General features: G+C 38.6%; 1 protein-coding gene across 1 annotated transcript in view; it reads left to right on the top strand.

Moving 5' to 3' along the window:
• The window catches only part of Ctnna3 (catenin alpha 3), a 1402587-nt gene that overhangs the window by 1356984 nt on the left and 27170 nt on the right, over positions 1-18433 (top strand). The window contains exon 17 of the mRNA XM_045137244.1: positions 924-1058. Within this exon, the coding sequence (XP_044993179.1) occupies positions 924-1058 (135 nt within the window). The remainder of the gene's footprint in view (positions 1-923; positions 1059-18433) is intronic.

Raw genomic sequence — 18433 nt, 5'->3', positions numbered from 1 at the left:
TTTTAAGTTTTAATTTTTTACCTCCAACCTCCATATAAAATTTCCAATTCCATTTGCAAATATTTTCTTGAGACTACATGTTATCACCTTATATAGTCATGCATTCATGTTTATTCTTTCCACTACTTTAGGACATGCAGGTTATTTCAGAATTTTAGAATAATAAGCACATAGCAATGATTATCTCTGCACATAAATTGATGTCTTACTTTCATGTCATCTAAAAATATTTAGAGAAGAGTTAAACTTGGGAAAATATATAATCTTTAATGATTGCATAGGGGAAACTCCATAAATAACCAACTGAAGCCATTAGCAATGTTATAATGATGTCAGAACTCCTTTTCTCAGTTTCTTATATAAAACTCCATGCTAAGGGTGCCCATTGCTGGGAAGAAATTTAATACATCACTAAAATACATGTGTCATCTTTATTTAGATGATATATATTGGATGAGGTAAAAATGAATTTACTCTTTCTGCAAACTAGCAAGCCTTTAAAGTTGTAAATGGCAAAGCCGAATGTTTATTGCAAGTTTCTTTTTACTTCCACAGAAGCGACATGAAAGAGAAACTAGAGAACCTAGGATTCCACAGGGTAGTCTGATACTAAATCTAGTGATAGAATAATTGCAGCTCAGATATTTCTTTTTATGTTTACTAAAGATATTAATTTAATTACCTCTGCATGCTCCAAAATCCCTCTGATGTTTATTTGCTAAACTGAGGTAAAGGCTGAAGAATGAGTAACCTATTCTGATGGGAGAAGCAGAGCAAAATATGTTAATGGAATTGGCCTGAAGAATAGAATTTATAGAAAAGTTACTTGCTTCTAATTTGCCTATAGTGCCTGTAGTGATTAACTTTGATCTACCTCTCATTTATAATGCTGTTTCCACTTTTTATCTACAATTCTCATCTAGTGTCCAGATCTATCATGCAAGCAGGACTTGCTGGCTTATCTAGAGCAGATTAAGTTCTACTCCCACCAACTGAAAATCTGCAGTCAAGTGAAAGCTGAGATCCAGAGCCTCGGGGGAGAGCTCATCATGTCAGCCGTGAGTACTGCCTGGCACTAATGTCATCCCACTTAGAAGATGCTAGGTTCAGAGCAGTTTGCCCCTCTCACACTGTCTAGGAGAAACTCAATCAGTTTGTATAATTTAGCCAGATTTATTTTAAAATTGCTAAATAGGGGGCTGGAGTGATGGTTCAGGTGGTAAGACACATCTTTATAAACATGAGGGCATATGTTTTGCTCACCATAACTCACATGAATGGCTAGAAGGGTGGCATGTACCTGTCATCTCAGTAACTAGGAAGCAAACATGGGCAAATCCCTGAAATAAGTTGGTTACCTGCATTCTCTGAAGCAGTGAGCTCTGGGTCCAGTGAGAGACTGTCTCAGTAAAGAAAATGGAGAGTGACCGAGGAAGCTACACAATGTCAAATTCTGACTTATATGGGCAAGTGCATACACTTACATGTGCACTTGGTTACACCCATGTAGTTACACATACATCATGCACTCATGTCACACACAACACACACACACACACACACACACACACATTCACACTCAAAAATGTTAAGTTGTGGGATAGAGGACAAAAACCAAAGGAACCAGGTTTGTGTCCCCAGTACCCACATAAAGACCAATAAACATGGTGGTGCATGGATCTTTAGATCATTTGGAGAATAGTGTGCCCATTCACTCTTTCTTTTTATTGCCTCTTTCTCTCATATAAATAAATAAATAAATATGAAAATGTAACAAAAAAAATGCCAAGTAGATGTATAGCCTTTGAAAGAATCGGACTTTTATAAATCACTTGGATGAGACCTGATGTTCATTTAGGAGAGTTTTTAGACATCAGAAAGGGCACAGATGGGGCTCTGAATTTAATCCTGTAATGTTTCTAAAATAAATGAATGTGGAATTGCAAATTAATTAAATGATGGTTTTATTGCTATTAGTTGATATTCATTATCCACTTACTCATTTTTATAGTATAAGGATTTAGCTCCTGAGTTTTGAAACAACTCTACCCGGACTTTGAGAAGTAAGACATTGTGGATTCAGAGGAGCTGCATAAATTTTTGGTGGCCTTGAGTTTCAAGCTGCCTTAAAATTATCATGGTAGAAATAATTTCTTACTATTCTGTTCATCTTTTAATAATAGTAGATCACTTCTCTTGAGCAGGATTGGTAATAAAAAAATTGATGCCTATATTGGATTTGGTTATCAGTGACTTTGAGAAGGACACTGACTAAGATTATAAATTTAAGTTAAAGTGAAACATTATGAACACTCCAGTAACTGGTGCAGCTGATAAAATGTTTCTTAAGCTACTCACAAGTATGCTGTCAGTTCGCAACATCTAATATCTGTATACTCCAGCACTGAACTTTCCCTCTGTGAATGAAAGTTGTAAAAGAAATGTAGTCACAAACAATCAGAGTCAACCTCTAGGGGAGAGAGGTGCAAGTCAGTATTGGCTACTTGTTGCCTACATTTTTTCTTGGTCTTCACAACACCAGGCAAGGAAGATCATTTATTTTCTTCTTCCATTTTCTTGAATATATGAAACAGCAAAATTCAGAAAGGTTAAACTCCCTGTCAAGAGTCATATCATTGAATGTCAAAGTTGGGGTGTGCCATCTAACCTCCACACATCCTATGTCTGGGGGAAATGCTGAATAGACGGTGGAACTGAAGTGCACAAGTCAAATGCAGAGGCTTAGGAGTATTGGGCGGGGGGGGGGGTTTCCTTGTGTCCTATTCCATTAAATGTCAGGAGAGAAAATAAAGATTAATATTCTTGCTATATTAATATTAGAAAAGACAATACAAATCGAACTTATAACATCCTGTCACTTTTCAAGGGAAAATATGGTTGATATAATCACAAACCATAAAAGCATAAAAAAAGTGTGTATAAAATATGCAAACATCATTGTTTTCAAACATATATCTATAAACATATTTACATATAAATATATGTGCATATATACACACATACCTAACATCTGCTTATGTATAAGCAGGTGATTTTTGCCTTACAACTTAATCATGTACTGATCAACTTATTGCAGGTTGAAAATATCATGAGGCAAAAACCTTATGCATGTAACCCCTTGAGCAATAATAGCTTAGCCTAATATAGCTTAAGCAGTAACAGAACACTTATATTAGTCTATATTTGGACAAAATTATTTTCTAACATAAATCTTAGTTTATAATAATGTGTTGAATAACTTATGTAGCTTATTGGATAATTGCAGCCAAAAATACCAGGGAACACTGTGATTGTAAAATGTCAGCTGATTATTTTGTGATTACAAAGCTCACTGGGAGCCCACCTCTACTATCACGCCATGCACTGATATCCTAGATGACTATCAAAATTCAAACTGTAGGGCTGGAGAGGTGGCTTAGCGGTTAAGGTTCTTACCTGCAGAGCCAAAGGACCCAGATTCTATTCCCCAAGACCCACACAAGCCAGATGCACAAGGTGGCACATGCTTCTGAAGTTCATTGCAGTGGCTGGAGGTCCTGGTGCTCTCTCGCTCTCTCTCTCTCTCTCTCTCTCTCTTTCCTGAATATTTATCATTTACCCATTATTTAAACATAGAAAAATTATAGATCAAATTGTTATAAATCAAATACCATCATATATATGATACATATAGCATATATATGTATTAATCAATTGGTTCTATATTTTAAACTATTGGGCATCCAGAATTCACTTTCTCATTTAATATTTCATGCATGCATCACCTTTATAAAGTCTAAAATTTTATTTTATAAATATGTGCTATGTTGCTATGTTCTTATCTTGCACAAATCAAAGCTGTCAAGATTTCTTTAAAGAATGCACAGCTCCTATGTAGAAGTTAAATACATTGCTCATAATTGCACCTCCCAATTACGATTTCCACCAGATATAAATGGAGCAGCATTCCTTCCTATTTGGTGTGATAATTCAAATTCATGAACAGTACATATTTTACAGATGAATTAGGCAGTGACATTTGGGATTCAGGATTTATGATGTAAAAGCTGAGTCATTATATGAGATGAGGGATGCTATTGCAGATCCAAACCTATTTGTCATCATTTTGCCCACAATTTCCCATTAGAATAAATAAATCTGAAAAAGGGAGAGCATGCCCTTTTTTACACTTCCTACTGCCATCTGCTTGCAGGTAGATTCTGGAAAGCTTTTAAAGCACATTTCATTTATACTTGCCAAAGCACACTTGCTTTAATCTCTCAGTGACCCCCATGTTTCTGATATATTTTTTCTTCTTTCAATTGAGAACTCAGAACTAAGCTATGTTTCTATGAAGTCTCCTACAAAATAACATGTATGATTCAAAAGTGCATAAACTTACTAAAAACAGACAAGTTTTGAACTCATGTCTTAACAAGTTAAATTTTAGTACATGCTCTTTGAATTCCAAGATCAGGTTCATGTAGCAAGGACTTTTGACAAATATATTTGGTAGAAGAGGAGTATGTGTGAAATGTATTTCCAAATAGAAAGGAGAATGCATTCTGGGAGAGTTAGGATTTAGGACAAACGAAGTGAATTAGTGCTATGAAGGATTTTGAAATACATTCTTATGATATACATCACTGAATGAAAATTTTTACCCTGCCAGCGATGCATCAATACAGTCAACATTATCCCTGAGGTTACATGCTTTAAGTACAAGGAAACTGTAATTCAGTTAATTCAAAATTTCTGCTAAAGACTGAGTACCATCTGTGGCCAGCCATAGCAGAACACTAGCGTGTGAGAAGATGGCTGGTTTTTTGTTACATCCTTCCCAGTGCTCACATATGCAAGACCCCAACAAACATCAAATACACCTACATACGCAAAATGACTCTAAAAAATGCAAGAAACTATGTCATATTAAATTGCTTCAATGTACACAGTTTATCAGATAGAGGAATAATCAATTCTTCCAATACACAGAGTGGGCAAGAGAGAGTTGCATAAGAAGCTTGTTCCCATGTTGGGGCCATGACATCTCAGTCTCCAACTGATGTATATTAAGAAGATAGGAATAGGACTCAGGGTGTATGGGACAGCCAAGATGAATACACAGCATCGCCATGGGATGTTGCAGGAGGCCATTGGTGTGTTATGACTGAAGAAGACATTGCTCATGCTGCTGGAGTTTGTATATTGGGGTGGAGGATAGAAAAGAAGATGTAAGATAAACCATATTCAAAAGCGTCATTTTTAATCTTATAACTGTTCTGTGTACTTAGTCAAGATTAATTGCTTTCTTTTAAGTGTGAGATGCTCACAAATAGTGTTTGTAAGTTAAACTGTTTTGGACAGGGTGCAGTTAAATTGGAAAGATGAGGGACTGAATGAGAGAGGTCAGTTTGGCAATCATTCATTTTAAAACTAGCCCAGGAGAGAAACAGTGAGCATACCTGGATTCATGCAAGTTTGCTAGGCAGAGAGCATTGTATGCTTATAAGAAAAATATGTCAGCCAAAAGTGTGAGGATCAGTAATCTGTTTTGTGTTAAAAATGAAGAATTAGGAAGAATCCAGACTTATGCTAACATTTTAGGGTTTGACACTTAGCTAGCCATGTCATCCTAAATGAACTGCATACAGAAGGACATTTAGGCGATGGGGAGTAAGGAAACCCATTCAGATTCGATTTGCAGGCTTTAGGTTACTGAGAGGAATCTAAAGGGATAGTTCCAGGAAAAGATGGGTATATTGTTCTAGCAGTTAGGTATGAAGCAGAATTACATAGAACTAGCCACTGAAGGCATGTCGGAGAAGATAACAGAAAACCTACCTGAAACAAAATTCCAGAAAGATATTTTCCATAAAATGATTCCAGTTATACCTCTAATGGATGCACATACTTAATTTGACAGTTTAAACCAATAAAGTGTTGGTATTTTGGAGAGAGCCACAGTCATCAGGAAGTTGGACCAGTTTCTTCATTGGTTTCATATCTGTGTCTTCTGGTTTTCATTATGATCAAGGTCAAAATTATGCCATCTTCAGTTCTCCCTGTAGCTTTTAAATTTGGGGTTGAACAAAGAAAGAAATGGCAGCAAACCTTTCTGAAATATTTTAGAGGGGACTTACAGAATATTGCCTCAAAATGTTTGCCTTTATATGTTATTGGCCAGCTCTTAGTAATACTCATAAAGGTAACTGTAATCAGTACCGCAGGGTGTAGGTTGTTTTGCTATTTGGTATTTTAAGCTGGAAACATTGCTTTGCATTGTAATCTGATCTGATAAGTACAAAAGAGGAATGGGTTAAGGTTGGCAACTGTCAATTTCTACAATGTCCCCCTGTGATTACCAAAAATCATAGCAGTGCACATTCATGTTTTAAATATGTTCCCTTAAACACATAGCTCCCTTAAGACAACAGAACTAATGGAATTTTTAAAGATCAAATATGCAGCAGTCAGTAACTATCATGATATAGGTGATCCAGGTACACTGTGTTCCAAAAGTGAATGTTGGGTTTGTGCTTAGAAATGTTTATTATTTGACAAGCAACATCAATAACATGGTGATGCCAAAAATTGTATCATAGTAAGTGGAACACTTGTGAGTACAGAGATAGAGAGAAGATGGTGATATAGACTAAATGTTACAGCAGTTTATAGAGAGAGGGAGGGAGAATGAGAATGAGAGAGAGAGAGTTGAATGTGAGAGCAGATACTACTAAAAGCTTATTTATTTTTGTTAACAATTTTCCTTATGTATTTTCAAATTTTGTTTATTTTTATTTATTTATTAGAGAGCAACAGACAGAGAGAGAAAGAGGTGGAGAGAAAGAGAGAGAGAGAGAGAGAGAGAGAGAGAGAGAGAGAGACAGAGAGAGAGAGAGAGAGAGAGAGGGAGAAAGAGAGAGAGAGAGAGAGAGAGAATGGGTATGCCAGGGCCTCCAGCCACTGCAAACGAACTCCAGACAGGTGTGCCCTCTTGTGCATCTGGCTAACATGGGTCCTGGGGAATCAAGCCTCAAACTGGGGTCCTTAGGCTCCACAGGCAAGCACTTAATTGCTAAGATATCTTTCCAGCCCACCTTATGTATTTTTTTTTAAATGACAGTAACACAAGAAATCTTTTAGGTAAAGAGCAAGATGCACAAGAAAATGAACTAGTGACCATGGACAAAAAATTCTTAGCAAGTGAGAAGAAATAGGATTAGGAAAACAGATGGAAAGGCCAGGGCTGGAAAATAAGAGTATATTTCATCTAAGCTATGATAAAGGTGAATTAAGATAAATCACCTTGAAGGACAGATAATGGTACATTAATGTGCTTCTTTTTTTTTTTTTTTAAATATTTATTTATTTATTTATTTATTTATTTGAGAGCGACAGACACAGAGAAAGACAGATAGAGAGAGAGAGAGAGAGAATGGGCGCGCCAGGGCTTCCAGCCTCTGCAAACGAACTCCAGACGCGTGCGCCCCCTTGTGCATCTGGCTAACGTGGGACCTGGGGAATTGAGCCTCGAACCAGGGTCCTTAGGCTTCACAGGCAAGCGCTTAACCGCTAAGCCATCTCTCCAGCCCTAATGTGCTTCTTAACTGCTGGATTCCGTGTTTTGATGAAATGGTAGTTTTTAACATTGAGATTTGAGCACTCTTTCCAGGTTTCATTGTAACAACACAAAGAGAATAAAATAACCTACATTGTCAGCAATGAGTTGAGATAGTGAAGAGAGATACTGTGTGGCAGACATTATTGCTCAAGACCCAAGCTCTGGGTAATCACTGGGATCGTAGAATCTGTCTCAGGTTCAGTTAATCCACCACCAAGAAGGATTCAGGATCACTGAGACTTCCTGCCAAGTGTGTTCTGTGGAAGAAGGGGGTATATGGAAGTTCCAGTGCAGTATGAATGGCGAACACAAAGCGACTGGGTAACTGAATGTGTTCTTGCATTTTCATTTCTAATCATTTTGACCGATGAGTGTCCTGAAAAAGAAGAAAGAGTGTAACTCCGTGATTAAAATGTACCTAGCTTACCAAATGTCATTCCAATAAATTTATCCATTACTTTCAATTATTTTGCTAGTGTTCTTATATATAGTGACCAGTAAGAAAGCTAGTGTACATTTGAAAGTATGCTTGCCATCAAAATTAAAGGGCTGGAGAGACAGTGCAGCAGTTAAGGCACTTGCCTACAAAGCCTGATGACCTCATTTCTATTCCCCAGTGCCCGTGTAAGCCAGATACACATGCTTCTGGAGTTTGTCTGCAGTGGCTAGAGGCCTTGGCATGAGCATTCTCTCTCTGTGTATCTCTGTCTCTCTGTGCCTCTCTTTTTGTCTGTATCTCTCTGCTTGAAAACAAATATTTTTAATTATCATTATATTTTAACATATATACATATATTGTAAATTAATTGAATAGGAAAAAAAATCAAATAATGAATAGCTTTAAACTATTAACGATACCCTGTTCCCCAAGTGCCATAGTTTTAGGCCAGCAAATTTTTAAACTACTTAAAAATGATTAATTATATAGTCACTCTATTTTGTGGATTTCCTTTAATGTGTTTAATTGTACTCTCTTACCCTGAGGCAGGTGTGCCAAAGCCACAATTTTAAGAATTGGATAAATAAATGGAAATAATCAGTTGTTGGGAAAAGATCAGCAAGACTGAAAATTTGCCAAATGACTGCCGTCTAGCTTCAGCAGAAATGAGGTGTGGGGCAGGGTGTGCATCCATTACAGAAAGATAGGGATCAGCGAGAATGTAGCTATTGACCAAAAGAGCCACCAGGGCCTGCAGGAAGCAAGCAATGAAGTCCATGCAGAGAAACTTAGTAGGCTAAATGCTTGCCTTGTTGAGGCATTAAGGGAATTATCTAATGAGTTTTCTGAATTTAGTTTAATCGCTGGTAGACATCAAAAACAGGAAAATTTAAATAAAGGGATTGTTTTATTATTTGAAAGAAATAGTCACAGAGAAATGAAAAGAAGGAATCTAAAATGCAAAGAGGTGAAGTGAAAGAAATAAGGGAAGGGAGATGTATGTGGAGAAGGAAGACAGGAGAAAATGGAAAGTCAATGAAGGCATTATGCCATACATTTCATTCTTGGTTCGGCTGTTGATTGGTTTCTCAAGTTAGGGACCAGGCAAATGCAAGTGATCACCTGGTAGTTACTCAAAAGAATATATTTTTAAAAGTGTGGAGGGCATTGTTTCCCTTAAATGTTACATGTTAGTAAAGCAACTAAGATATTCTCTTGGTATATTGGCAAACTGATATTATGGATTGGGTGTTCTTGAAAATGCTTATTATGTGTGCATCCAGTTGTAATAACCTTTAATGGGACCTTCAGAACCATCTGTTTGTGTTATAACTATCTTGGATCCATTTTATGATCAGTGAAATAGGTCAGGGATGTTTATGACTCATCCCAGTTCACAAAGGCATCTGTCTGGAGTCAGGACCTCATGCTCTGTACTTCAGTTACTAAAAGGCGTCCCTTTGCCTTCGCAGCGAGCTTCATGCAAGGGTGGCGAGAGGTAGCCAAGCACCTGGCTACCTCTGTCAAGGTTTAATTGAGACATGCAAGGAAGCACTACCTAAACACATCAAAACAGTGAGGATTTAATGATTTGTCGTTCTTAGGAATAACTGGTGATGGAGACATGGCTCAGTGATTAAGATGCTTGCCTGTAAAACCTAAAGACCCGAGTTCAATTCTCTAGTACTCATTAGTACTCATGTAAAGCCAGATTCACAAAGTGGCTCATGTATCTGGAGCATGTTTGCAGTGGCTGGAGGCTCTGGTGAACTCATTCTCTCTCTCTCTCTCTCTCTCTCTCTCTCTCTCTCTCTCTCTCTCTCTCTCTCTCCCCTTGCAAATATAAAAAATAATAATTGGTTATAACACATACTCATAATAAGTTGTTAGTAGGAGTTAATTCAACCTATCATTGAAAGCCAGAGTATAATATAGACATTGATGTCTTTTGTTCTGTTTCTTGATATTACACATTATGGTTATTTTTCTTACTTAGAATGCCTTTCCTTGTTCTCTCTTATAGTATGTTTTCCTTCTCAGTATCTATCCAAAATATTACTTTTCATCACCAATTCACAATTCATAAGTAATAGTATTACATAAATATTGTATTATTTGCCTTGCTTTGCCTTAAGAGGGGATTTCTGTAATTTTGACAAATCTTCAGTGAGAATGAAATCACAGGATTAGAGATTTCATGCTAAGTGTAAATCTAGACAAAGCTGATTTGTTCATATCAAAATGGTGAGCTGCATCATTTATAACTTCAGAACTGACTATGGCTTTAGTGAGGCAGTTGTACCATGTCTCAAAAAGAACAGTCATGTATTTCACAAAGTTACATCAGTTTTTCTTCAATCTGAGAATTAAAATCAAATGTCTGGGTGGAAGAAACACAAAATAGGGGCAGTGATGAGGATAGATGCTGCTTGTGATGTATACTCTTATCTAATTGCAAATAAAATATTGAATCAATGCATTTTAATCTGTTATTATTGATGATCAATTTTGAAACTGAAAATGGGTGTATTTCTGTTCTGGAGAATAGGATTGGCTTGTTATCAATACTCAGCAGGAAAGAGGACAGATTAACTGTGTCTATTGTGTGCTGAACAACCTGGACCTTGGAACTGCAAAGCCACAGGGGGAAAGGAGAGGCCATGCAGCCAGCGAGACGGACTTGACAACCTTCAGATGGAGCCAAAGCGTCCATTAGGCAAAGTGTAGCTGCAGGAGAAGAGCAGTGCCCGAGGCGGACTCTGGTGCCCATGTGTTTGCTTAGAAATGGGGAGACAACGCACAGAGGCAACGTGGGGAGGAGAAGAACAGCACTGTGCTGAAGATTCTAGAATAGCCAAGTGCTGAAGTCCAAATCCATTGTGAATTTCACAAAGGCAGGGGTGGAAGCTCTTGTGAAAAAGGCCCAGGGTGCATCACAGATAACACAATTGTAGATTCAGTTTTGTCTTCAAGCTGACGCTATGCTTGTAGTTGTATCATAGGAAGTTATGCTAGACGGAAGATACACCTCCCTCGTGAGTGTGTGTGTGTGTGATTTCTCAAGAAAAATCACAACCTCACACTACCTCAAAGTCTAGATGATATCAACAGCAAATTACTACCTGTGACTAATTAATGTTAAATGTTGGCTTTATACTTGTTATCCATTCCCAGGATCTGCATCCTGTCCACCATAAATGTGTGGGTGCTAGATAGCCGATGGTGGAGCACTCCCCTACTATCAACTGTTTTCAAACATCCCTACAGTCGTTGTTCCACGATGAGGCTGGCATAGCCCCTGCCCTGGCAGCCCGCCCACCTCCTGGCTTGTGTCCTCTAGCCACACTGTGTGTGGATGACTGCTGGGTGGTTAGGACCGCCATCCTGCATGGCCTGGCTGCACAGCTAGCCCCTGACTGAAAAGAGGATTTGGCCGATCAGACCCCCAGCTTCGAGATGTCTCCATGCAGATTCATGGCCCCTGTGAAGTCAGGCCACAGCTGAAAACAACCATATTCATATTTGCCTGGAGTCCCTCTCCCATGTTTCTTCCTCTTTCCCTTCTGCTAAGAACAGACCAAATGCATAACTTGTACCTCAGGCTCTTTCCATAGGTAACAAATCAGGAGACAAATTATAACCCCACTGTGCCCTTCACTGCCATGCCTTTATGGAGGCAAAAGAGGTGACGGGAGAAAATTGCTGAACTGGGTGAATACTAATTTACTGACACCTTCATATGTAAGCTTTTATCCTCTCCACAGCATTACACAGAGACTCCCAGTATTTTGTGGATAAGAAACAGAGGCTAATAAACGAGTATAAATTGTCAAACCTTGTATGGCTAACAGATGATAGATTGTGAAACTATGAATTCAGGCTCTAGTTTCAGTTCTTCATATCATTCCACACAAACATGCATTCATTCTCATTCTCCCCCCTGAGCAGAGTAAGAAAAAAAAGGTCTATGCTTTTTAGCACTTCATTATAGAAGAGGTAAACTCAAAAATAACAATTTATGAGATGTTTCACTTTACAAATATAATTTGCATTCCACTTACTTGTAAAAGAATGTACATCTAGCCGGGTGTGGTGTGGTGGTGCACACTTTTAATCCCAGCACTAGGGAGGCAGAGGTAGGAGGATAGCTGTGAGTTCAGGCCACCCCGAGACTACATAGTGAATTCCAAGTCAGTCTGGGAGACAATGAGACCCTACCTCAAAAAAAAAAAAAAAAACATATATATATATATATATATGTATATATATATATATATATATAACCAAGAAACATACAAAAATTGGAAATGAAAATTAACAAAAGATCCTAAGAAAATTTTACACATAGAAAAACCTTTCAGATACATTTAGTATACCAGATACATATATTAGAACTGAAAATTGATAACTAATTCTCAAAAATTGTTATAGTTTTTGAGAGAGATCATATTTTGCCAGGCTTTCAATTTAAAGAAGTTTTGTGTGTTAAGTCATCATTAGAGTAACAATTGGTTACATGATGGGTAGTGTCTTAATCTAGTTTTTTATAAAAGATATTTCTTACATTGACCCTTAAGAAAAGCCTGAGTTGAACATTACATCTCAATTTAGTGAAGGCTTTTCAGCAAGGACCTGTGATAATATGGTCTGGAAATGCCACTTTCTGATGATGAAGCAAACCACAAAAATAACACCAACAACCTTAGGGAACAAGCACTGTCTGTTGTTTATCTATGATGTCTGATATTATAGGGAAGTTTGTGGTCAAGCCCTGTGCCAAAGGCAATTTGTGGCTGAATTTTCTGATAACATTCAGGGTCTCATAAACAAGAGATCCAGGGCCTTTCTATGTCACTTGGGCATTATGTAAGCCTTGAGCAGTGTATGTTTGTGTGTGTGTGTGTGTGTGTGTTTATTAGTTTTTGTTGATGGTAACACTGATGTTCTCTCAAGGATGTTTTAGGAGCCTCACTTATACTTTTATGTTTGTGTACAGGGAAAGTCCATTTCCCTATCACAAAGGGAGGAATTATATTTAGTCTAGCTCTGATTCTGGATAAGAAATTTTAGCATTGAAAAAAAATGTTTAAGGAAACTTTTCTGTAGACAACAGTATTGAGTTACTCAAAATAAAGTAGGTTATTTCATGAAGGTATGTAGCTCCCAATTTTCAACTTATTTATTTATTTTGTTTATTTTTATTTATTTATTTGAGAGCAGCAGACAGAGAGAAGAAGGCAGAGAGAGAGAGAATGGGCACACCAGAGCCTCCAGCCACTGCAAACTCCAGATGCATGCACCTTCTTGTGCATCTAGCTAACGTGGGTCCTGGGGAATCAAGCCTCAAACCAGAGTCCTTAGGCTTCACAAGCAAGTGCTTAACCGCTAAGCCATCTCTCCAGCCCCCAATTTTTAACTTTTGAAACAACAAGGTCTTCTGTTCACACATAAGTTTGATACTGGTTTTTAGGCAGCATTTCTCTACATTGTTACTGGGAGTACAAGATATATGTCCTTCCTGACTTGTCAGCATGGGGCCATATCTTAGTCACTTACTTCTTGCTGGGACAAAATACTGGACAAAAGGTATTAAAGGGATGAAGGCTTCTTTCAGCATGTAGTTTCAGGTTATAGCTCACCATAGCAGGGAAGGCGTGGTAGTAGGGCTTGAGGCAGGTAACTGGTAACATTCCGCCCACGAGGAAGTGAGGATGGTGAAGGCTGATGTTCAGTCAGCTGACTCCTCTTGAGTCAGTCTAGAACCCCGCTCATGAAACAGCCTAGACCAGTCAAAGTGGGCCTTCTCCTCTAAATTAACCTAACCAAGAGAATCCCTCACAGAGATTGTCCAGAGACTAATTTAAACTAGCTAACTCCTCACAGGAAAAGTCTAGGCTCTGTTAAATTGACAATCAGTTTAAACCATCCAAGGCTACTATCAGTTCCGCCTGAGGAAAAGACGAGTATTATGGTTGACAGTGGCTGACCTATACCTTCTCAGACAGAAATGAACTCTCCTGTGTAAGTTGCTTAGGAGATGGTAATTAGCACACAGTCAATGCCCAATAGATTAGCTTTAGCAGTAGTGATGCCAGAAACAAGAGTTTTAGCTAGTATGTGATAATGTGAACTTCACCATAAGTGATAATGATTACTGATGCACTTGTTTGGATTTTTTTCTTTGTTTTTTTGAGGTACTGTCTGGCTCTAGCCCAGTCTGACCTAGAATTCACTATGTAGTCTCAGGGTAGCCTTGAACTCATGCCATCCTCCTACCTCTGCCTCCCGAGTGCTGGGATTAAAGGCATGTGCCAACACGCCCAGCTTATTCAGACTTTTTAAAATCTACCATTTCTAATTAAGCTTAAAGGGAGAGGGATAGACAAGTGCTGAGACTTAGTGAAATCACCGTGCTGCCTGCCACTTACCTGCTTGGCGTCCACACCTGGTTTCTTAGTCAAGGCTCCCAGGAGGACCAGTAGTCACTACCTTGGTTTCTGGGTGAAGAACAGTTTGTTCTCGTATCGGTTACGTACCCTAAGCTGCTGATATTGAACCCACGTGAGCTAAAAGCCTCGTGGAGAGAGAGTTGCAATTTCACCTACAGTTTTCCGTGATATCAAAGACAGAATTCATCCAAGGAAGTGGGCACATAGATATTTCATTCAACATTTGAGTTACCTGAAAGAATCTATTACCACATACGGTAGAAATTCAGCTACTTCGAGATTTAAGGATATTATTGTGATGACATGGACATAAAAGATGTTGGGCACACTGACACATACCCACCGCATTGTAGCCATGTTTAGCAAAAGTGAAAATTTGAAAATAAATAGGCGTTTTGAACAATTGACTTCAAGGATCTCATGCAAAGTAAGTATTCTGATTTGAATAGTGTAAAGAATTTCATAGAAAGTTTGAGCCAATAATAAAAGAAGTGGAAGAATTAGGTTAAATGAAGACAAAAAGGTATATGAAACTGACATAAAAATAAAAACTACTTTAAATGCAAGGTACTTTTATTTATTAATAAACCAGGAAAAGTGCTTGGATCAGGAAATAGTGTAAATGTAAGACCATATAACAGTCATTTTCCAGCACAATTTTTACATATGTGAGAAAAAGGAGAATGAGTAATATAATTAGACGTCACCAGAATGAAAGTTTTGTGATTCTGTTTCAGTTAGAGGAGTGAATGAGTGATATGAATGGTTGTCTGCACACAGATAGAATACTATATATATATATATATATATATATATATATATATATGGTACATATGAATATCATGTTCATCAATTCAAGAATTTGTTGATAGACATTGATATTTGCAATGAATTTATTTTCAATATCATTACCAAAACAGCTGTTTCAGATAGCTATTATGTTATAAATAATACCATTTTATAAAAATGGAAACTGTTAAGTTAGAAGTTGAGTTGCTTACTCAAGGTCAAAACAAACGAGTCACCCTGAGGCTGGGTGTGATGGGTGCACACTGCCAATCAAAGTACCAAGGAAATGGAGGGAGAAGATTCCTGAGATTCAGGCTGGTCTGGGCTAGACAAGGAGACCTTGGCCCCCAAAACAGTCATACTACCATCATCAATGCGCTCCTCTGGTTCTAGAAGATGTGTACTTACTGTTCACTACCCAGGAGCAGGATACAGAAGCAATCATAAAGATGTAAAAGCCCGCAGCCCTCCTCTTGAGCAGATAGGCATTTTCCATGAAGAAATTCTTATAGTCTCGTATGATAATCATGATGACTCATAGTTTGTGAGTTTGCAATAATTATCAGATTGGTATTTCTAAACAAAAATGTTTATATGTTTAAAGAGTAAAGTCCCTTTACTATTACTCCGTGTTAGAGATGAGACCCTAAGTACAGCACAGTTCAGGAGTACCTCTTCTCTCCTGCTCAACCTCCCCCTCCCACCCATTCTGATTCAAGAAAATCTCTGAACATGCCTCGGCCTTCATTAGGAGTGAATATTGAATCACAAAGATAGAATTGGTCTCGCTATTCACAGAAATGATTCTGTACATCCCTCACCTTATATTCTGAAAATATTCAACCCTGAGCCACCCAATATCATAATCATGACCATTCACAGTCATGTTTCCCTAGGATAGAATTTAAAACAAAGCACTTTTAGAGTTCAAAGTATCACACCTATCCTTCATGAACCATGAATCCACTTCTTCCAAGGAATGCAATTTCTATTCAGAGCCAATCAATGTGAAGTTGATACCCATGTGCTAACATGTCATTGATCATTTGTGGTCAGAAGGAATTCTAATTGTTTTCAAAAGACACTAGTCTTTGAACTTATGTCTACTTCTGTGCTCTTGCCTTCTCTCTTTCTTTCTCTCTCTCTCTCTCTCTCTCTCTCTCTCTCTCTCTCTCTCTCTCTCTCTCTTTCTCTCTCTCCCCTCCACACACACACCCTCTCCCCCTCCACACATACACCCTACAGCCAGGCATATATTTATTCTTAGTGATTGCTGTACCTCTTTGACCTTTATTTTTAAATTTTTTATTTTTATTTATTTGACAGAGAAAGAGGGAGAGGGAGAGAGAATGGGCACACCAGGGCCCCTAGCCATTGCAGATGAACTCCAGACACGTGCTCCCTCTTGTGCATTTGGCTAACGTGGGTCGTGGGGAATAGGTCCTTTGGCTTTGAAGGCAAATGCCTTAACTGCTGAGCCATCCCTCCATCCCTCTTTGACCTTTATTTGATCTCTTTTGTGTTTTAAGTAATTATTGAGGACTTAGAAGCAAGTCTCCCCTTTGTACCACTTAATTTAATTAGGCCTCTCATTTGGGCTCAAGCTGAGTCAATATTATTTAATTCCTTGTCTATATCCCTGGGACAACTCAAAACAGTCCATACATTAGCAAAATGGCTTAATATGTAGGAATCTATGAGTGGAATGCTTTTCTTTGCATTTTCTCTCCTCCTAGCTAATACTCAGCAGACACAGCAACAAACACCTCCACGTTTCCTCCTCATTAACTGAGCTCCTCCATGGCTGACAAAGCAATGCCCTTTCCTAGAAGATATTTCACGCTGCAAGTGGATAAAGTGAAATCCTTGGCATTGTCTCACTAATCCTGTTTTTTGAGCAGTTTTCTTAATGTAGCATTTTCAAATTGCCCCATTTTGCATCTGCTTCTCCACCTGGGAGCAGTGGCCATGCCAGGGGCAGCATCATGAATGACACAGTTTTCCCTGAGGGTATTAGGGGCCTCAGAGCATGCAGAGAGGAAGGTGACTGGTTGGGTCCCGGCACACTCCAAGGTTGTTTCTCTTTAAAGATTGTAGGCAGGGTGTTAGGACTGCTAGTGCATAGCCAGGAAGGGTGATTTGGATGATGAAAGGAGGGCATGGTAGACAGCTTCAGATTGCTGGGATAAACCTCCACACCAGGCACAGTTTGTGGATGTATGGCATTTATTTGAAGCTTACAGATCCAGGGAAAGTTCTACAATGGCAGAAAATGCTGGCCCAGTTTCACAGGCCCACACGGAGAGAAAAGCCACCGCCAGCACCAATACCATGATCAAGTACACTCAGGAGCTCCAGGCGAACTCAAGCATTCTGCCTATCTTCAGACTGGAATTTCCCAGATACACCATAGGGCTGGGCCCTAGGATCCGCCCACAGTGGCACTTCCTGCAGTCAGGCAGCTGGAGATCTCTGTAACAAGCTGCAATAAACTCCTGAATGTATTGGGGGGAACATCCACAGATGGCCTGCTAATCCAGGGAAATTACTTTAACAAAAACTTCTGGGGACACTGATGTAAATGGCATTTACATGCATACAAAAATATGTGGGGTGGGGAGACGACGGGGGCTCCAGTGGATAAAATGCTTGCCATACAAGCATGAGGACTTGAAGTCATGTGCTTGGATGCCATATGCAGCAGAAGCTTCTGGAATGCCAGTATGACTGGAATAAAAAGGGAAGTAGATATGAGAGAAATGCCTTGAAATTTGCAGGCCAGTTACACTGGGTGGTGCAATGGTGAGCAACAAGGGACCCTGCTTCAAACCAGGGGGTGGGCAAGGAGTGACTCCTGAAGTTTTCCTCTATCTACCACATTCGTGTAGAGGTCATTGCTCAATGACGTCCACACATGTGAACACATGTCATACAAACACGCACATACCCCTATCTATCTATCTATCTATCTATCTATCTATCTATCTACCTATCTATCTATATCTATTTCTGCAATGTCTATATATATCTACATGCAGGTGTTATAGGTACACATATTTATAGTAGCAGAAAGATACCTAGACGTGTGTGTGTATGTGTGTGTGTAACACAACCCATAGACATATTTAAATTAGC

This window comes from Jaculus jaculus, chromosome 18 (genome assembly GCF_020740685.1).
Source record: "Jaculus jaculus isolate mJacJac1 chromosome 18, mJacJac1.mat.Y.cur, whole genome shotgun sequence".
NCBI classification, from domain to species: Eukaryota; Metazoa; Chordata; class Mammalia; order Rodentia; family Dipodidae; genus Jaculus; species Jaculus jaculus.
This window is presented reverse-complemented; position numbering and strand designations above follow the sequence as displayed.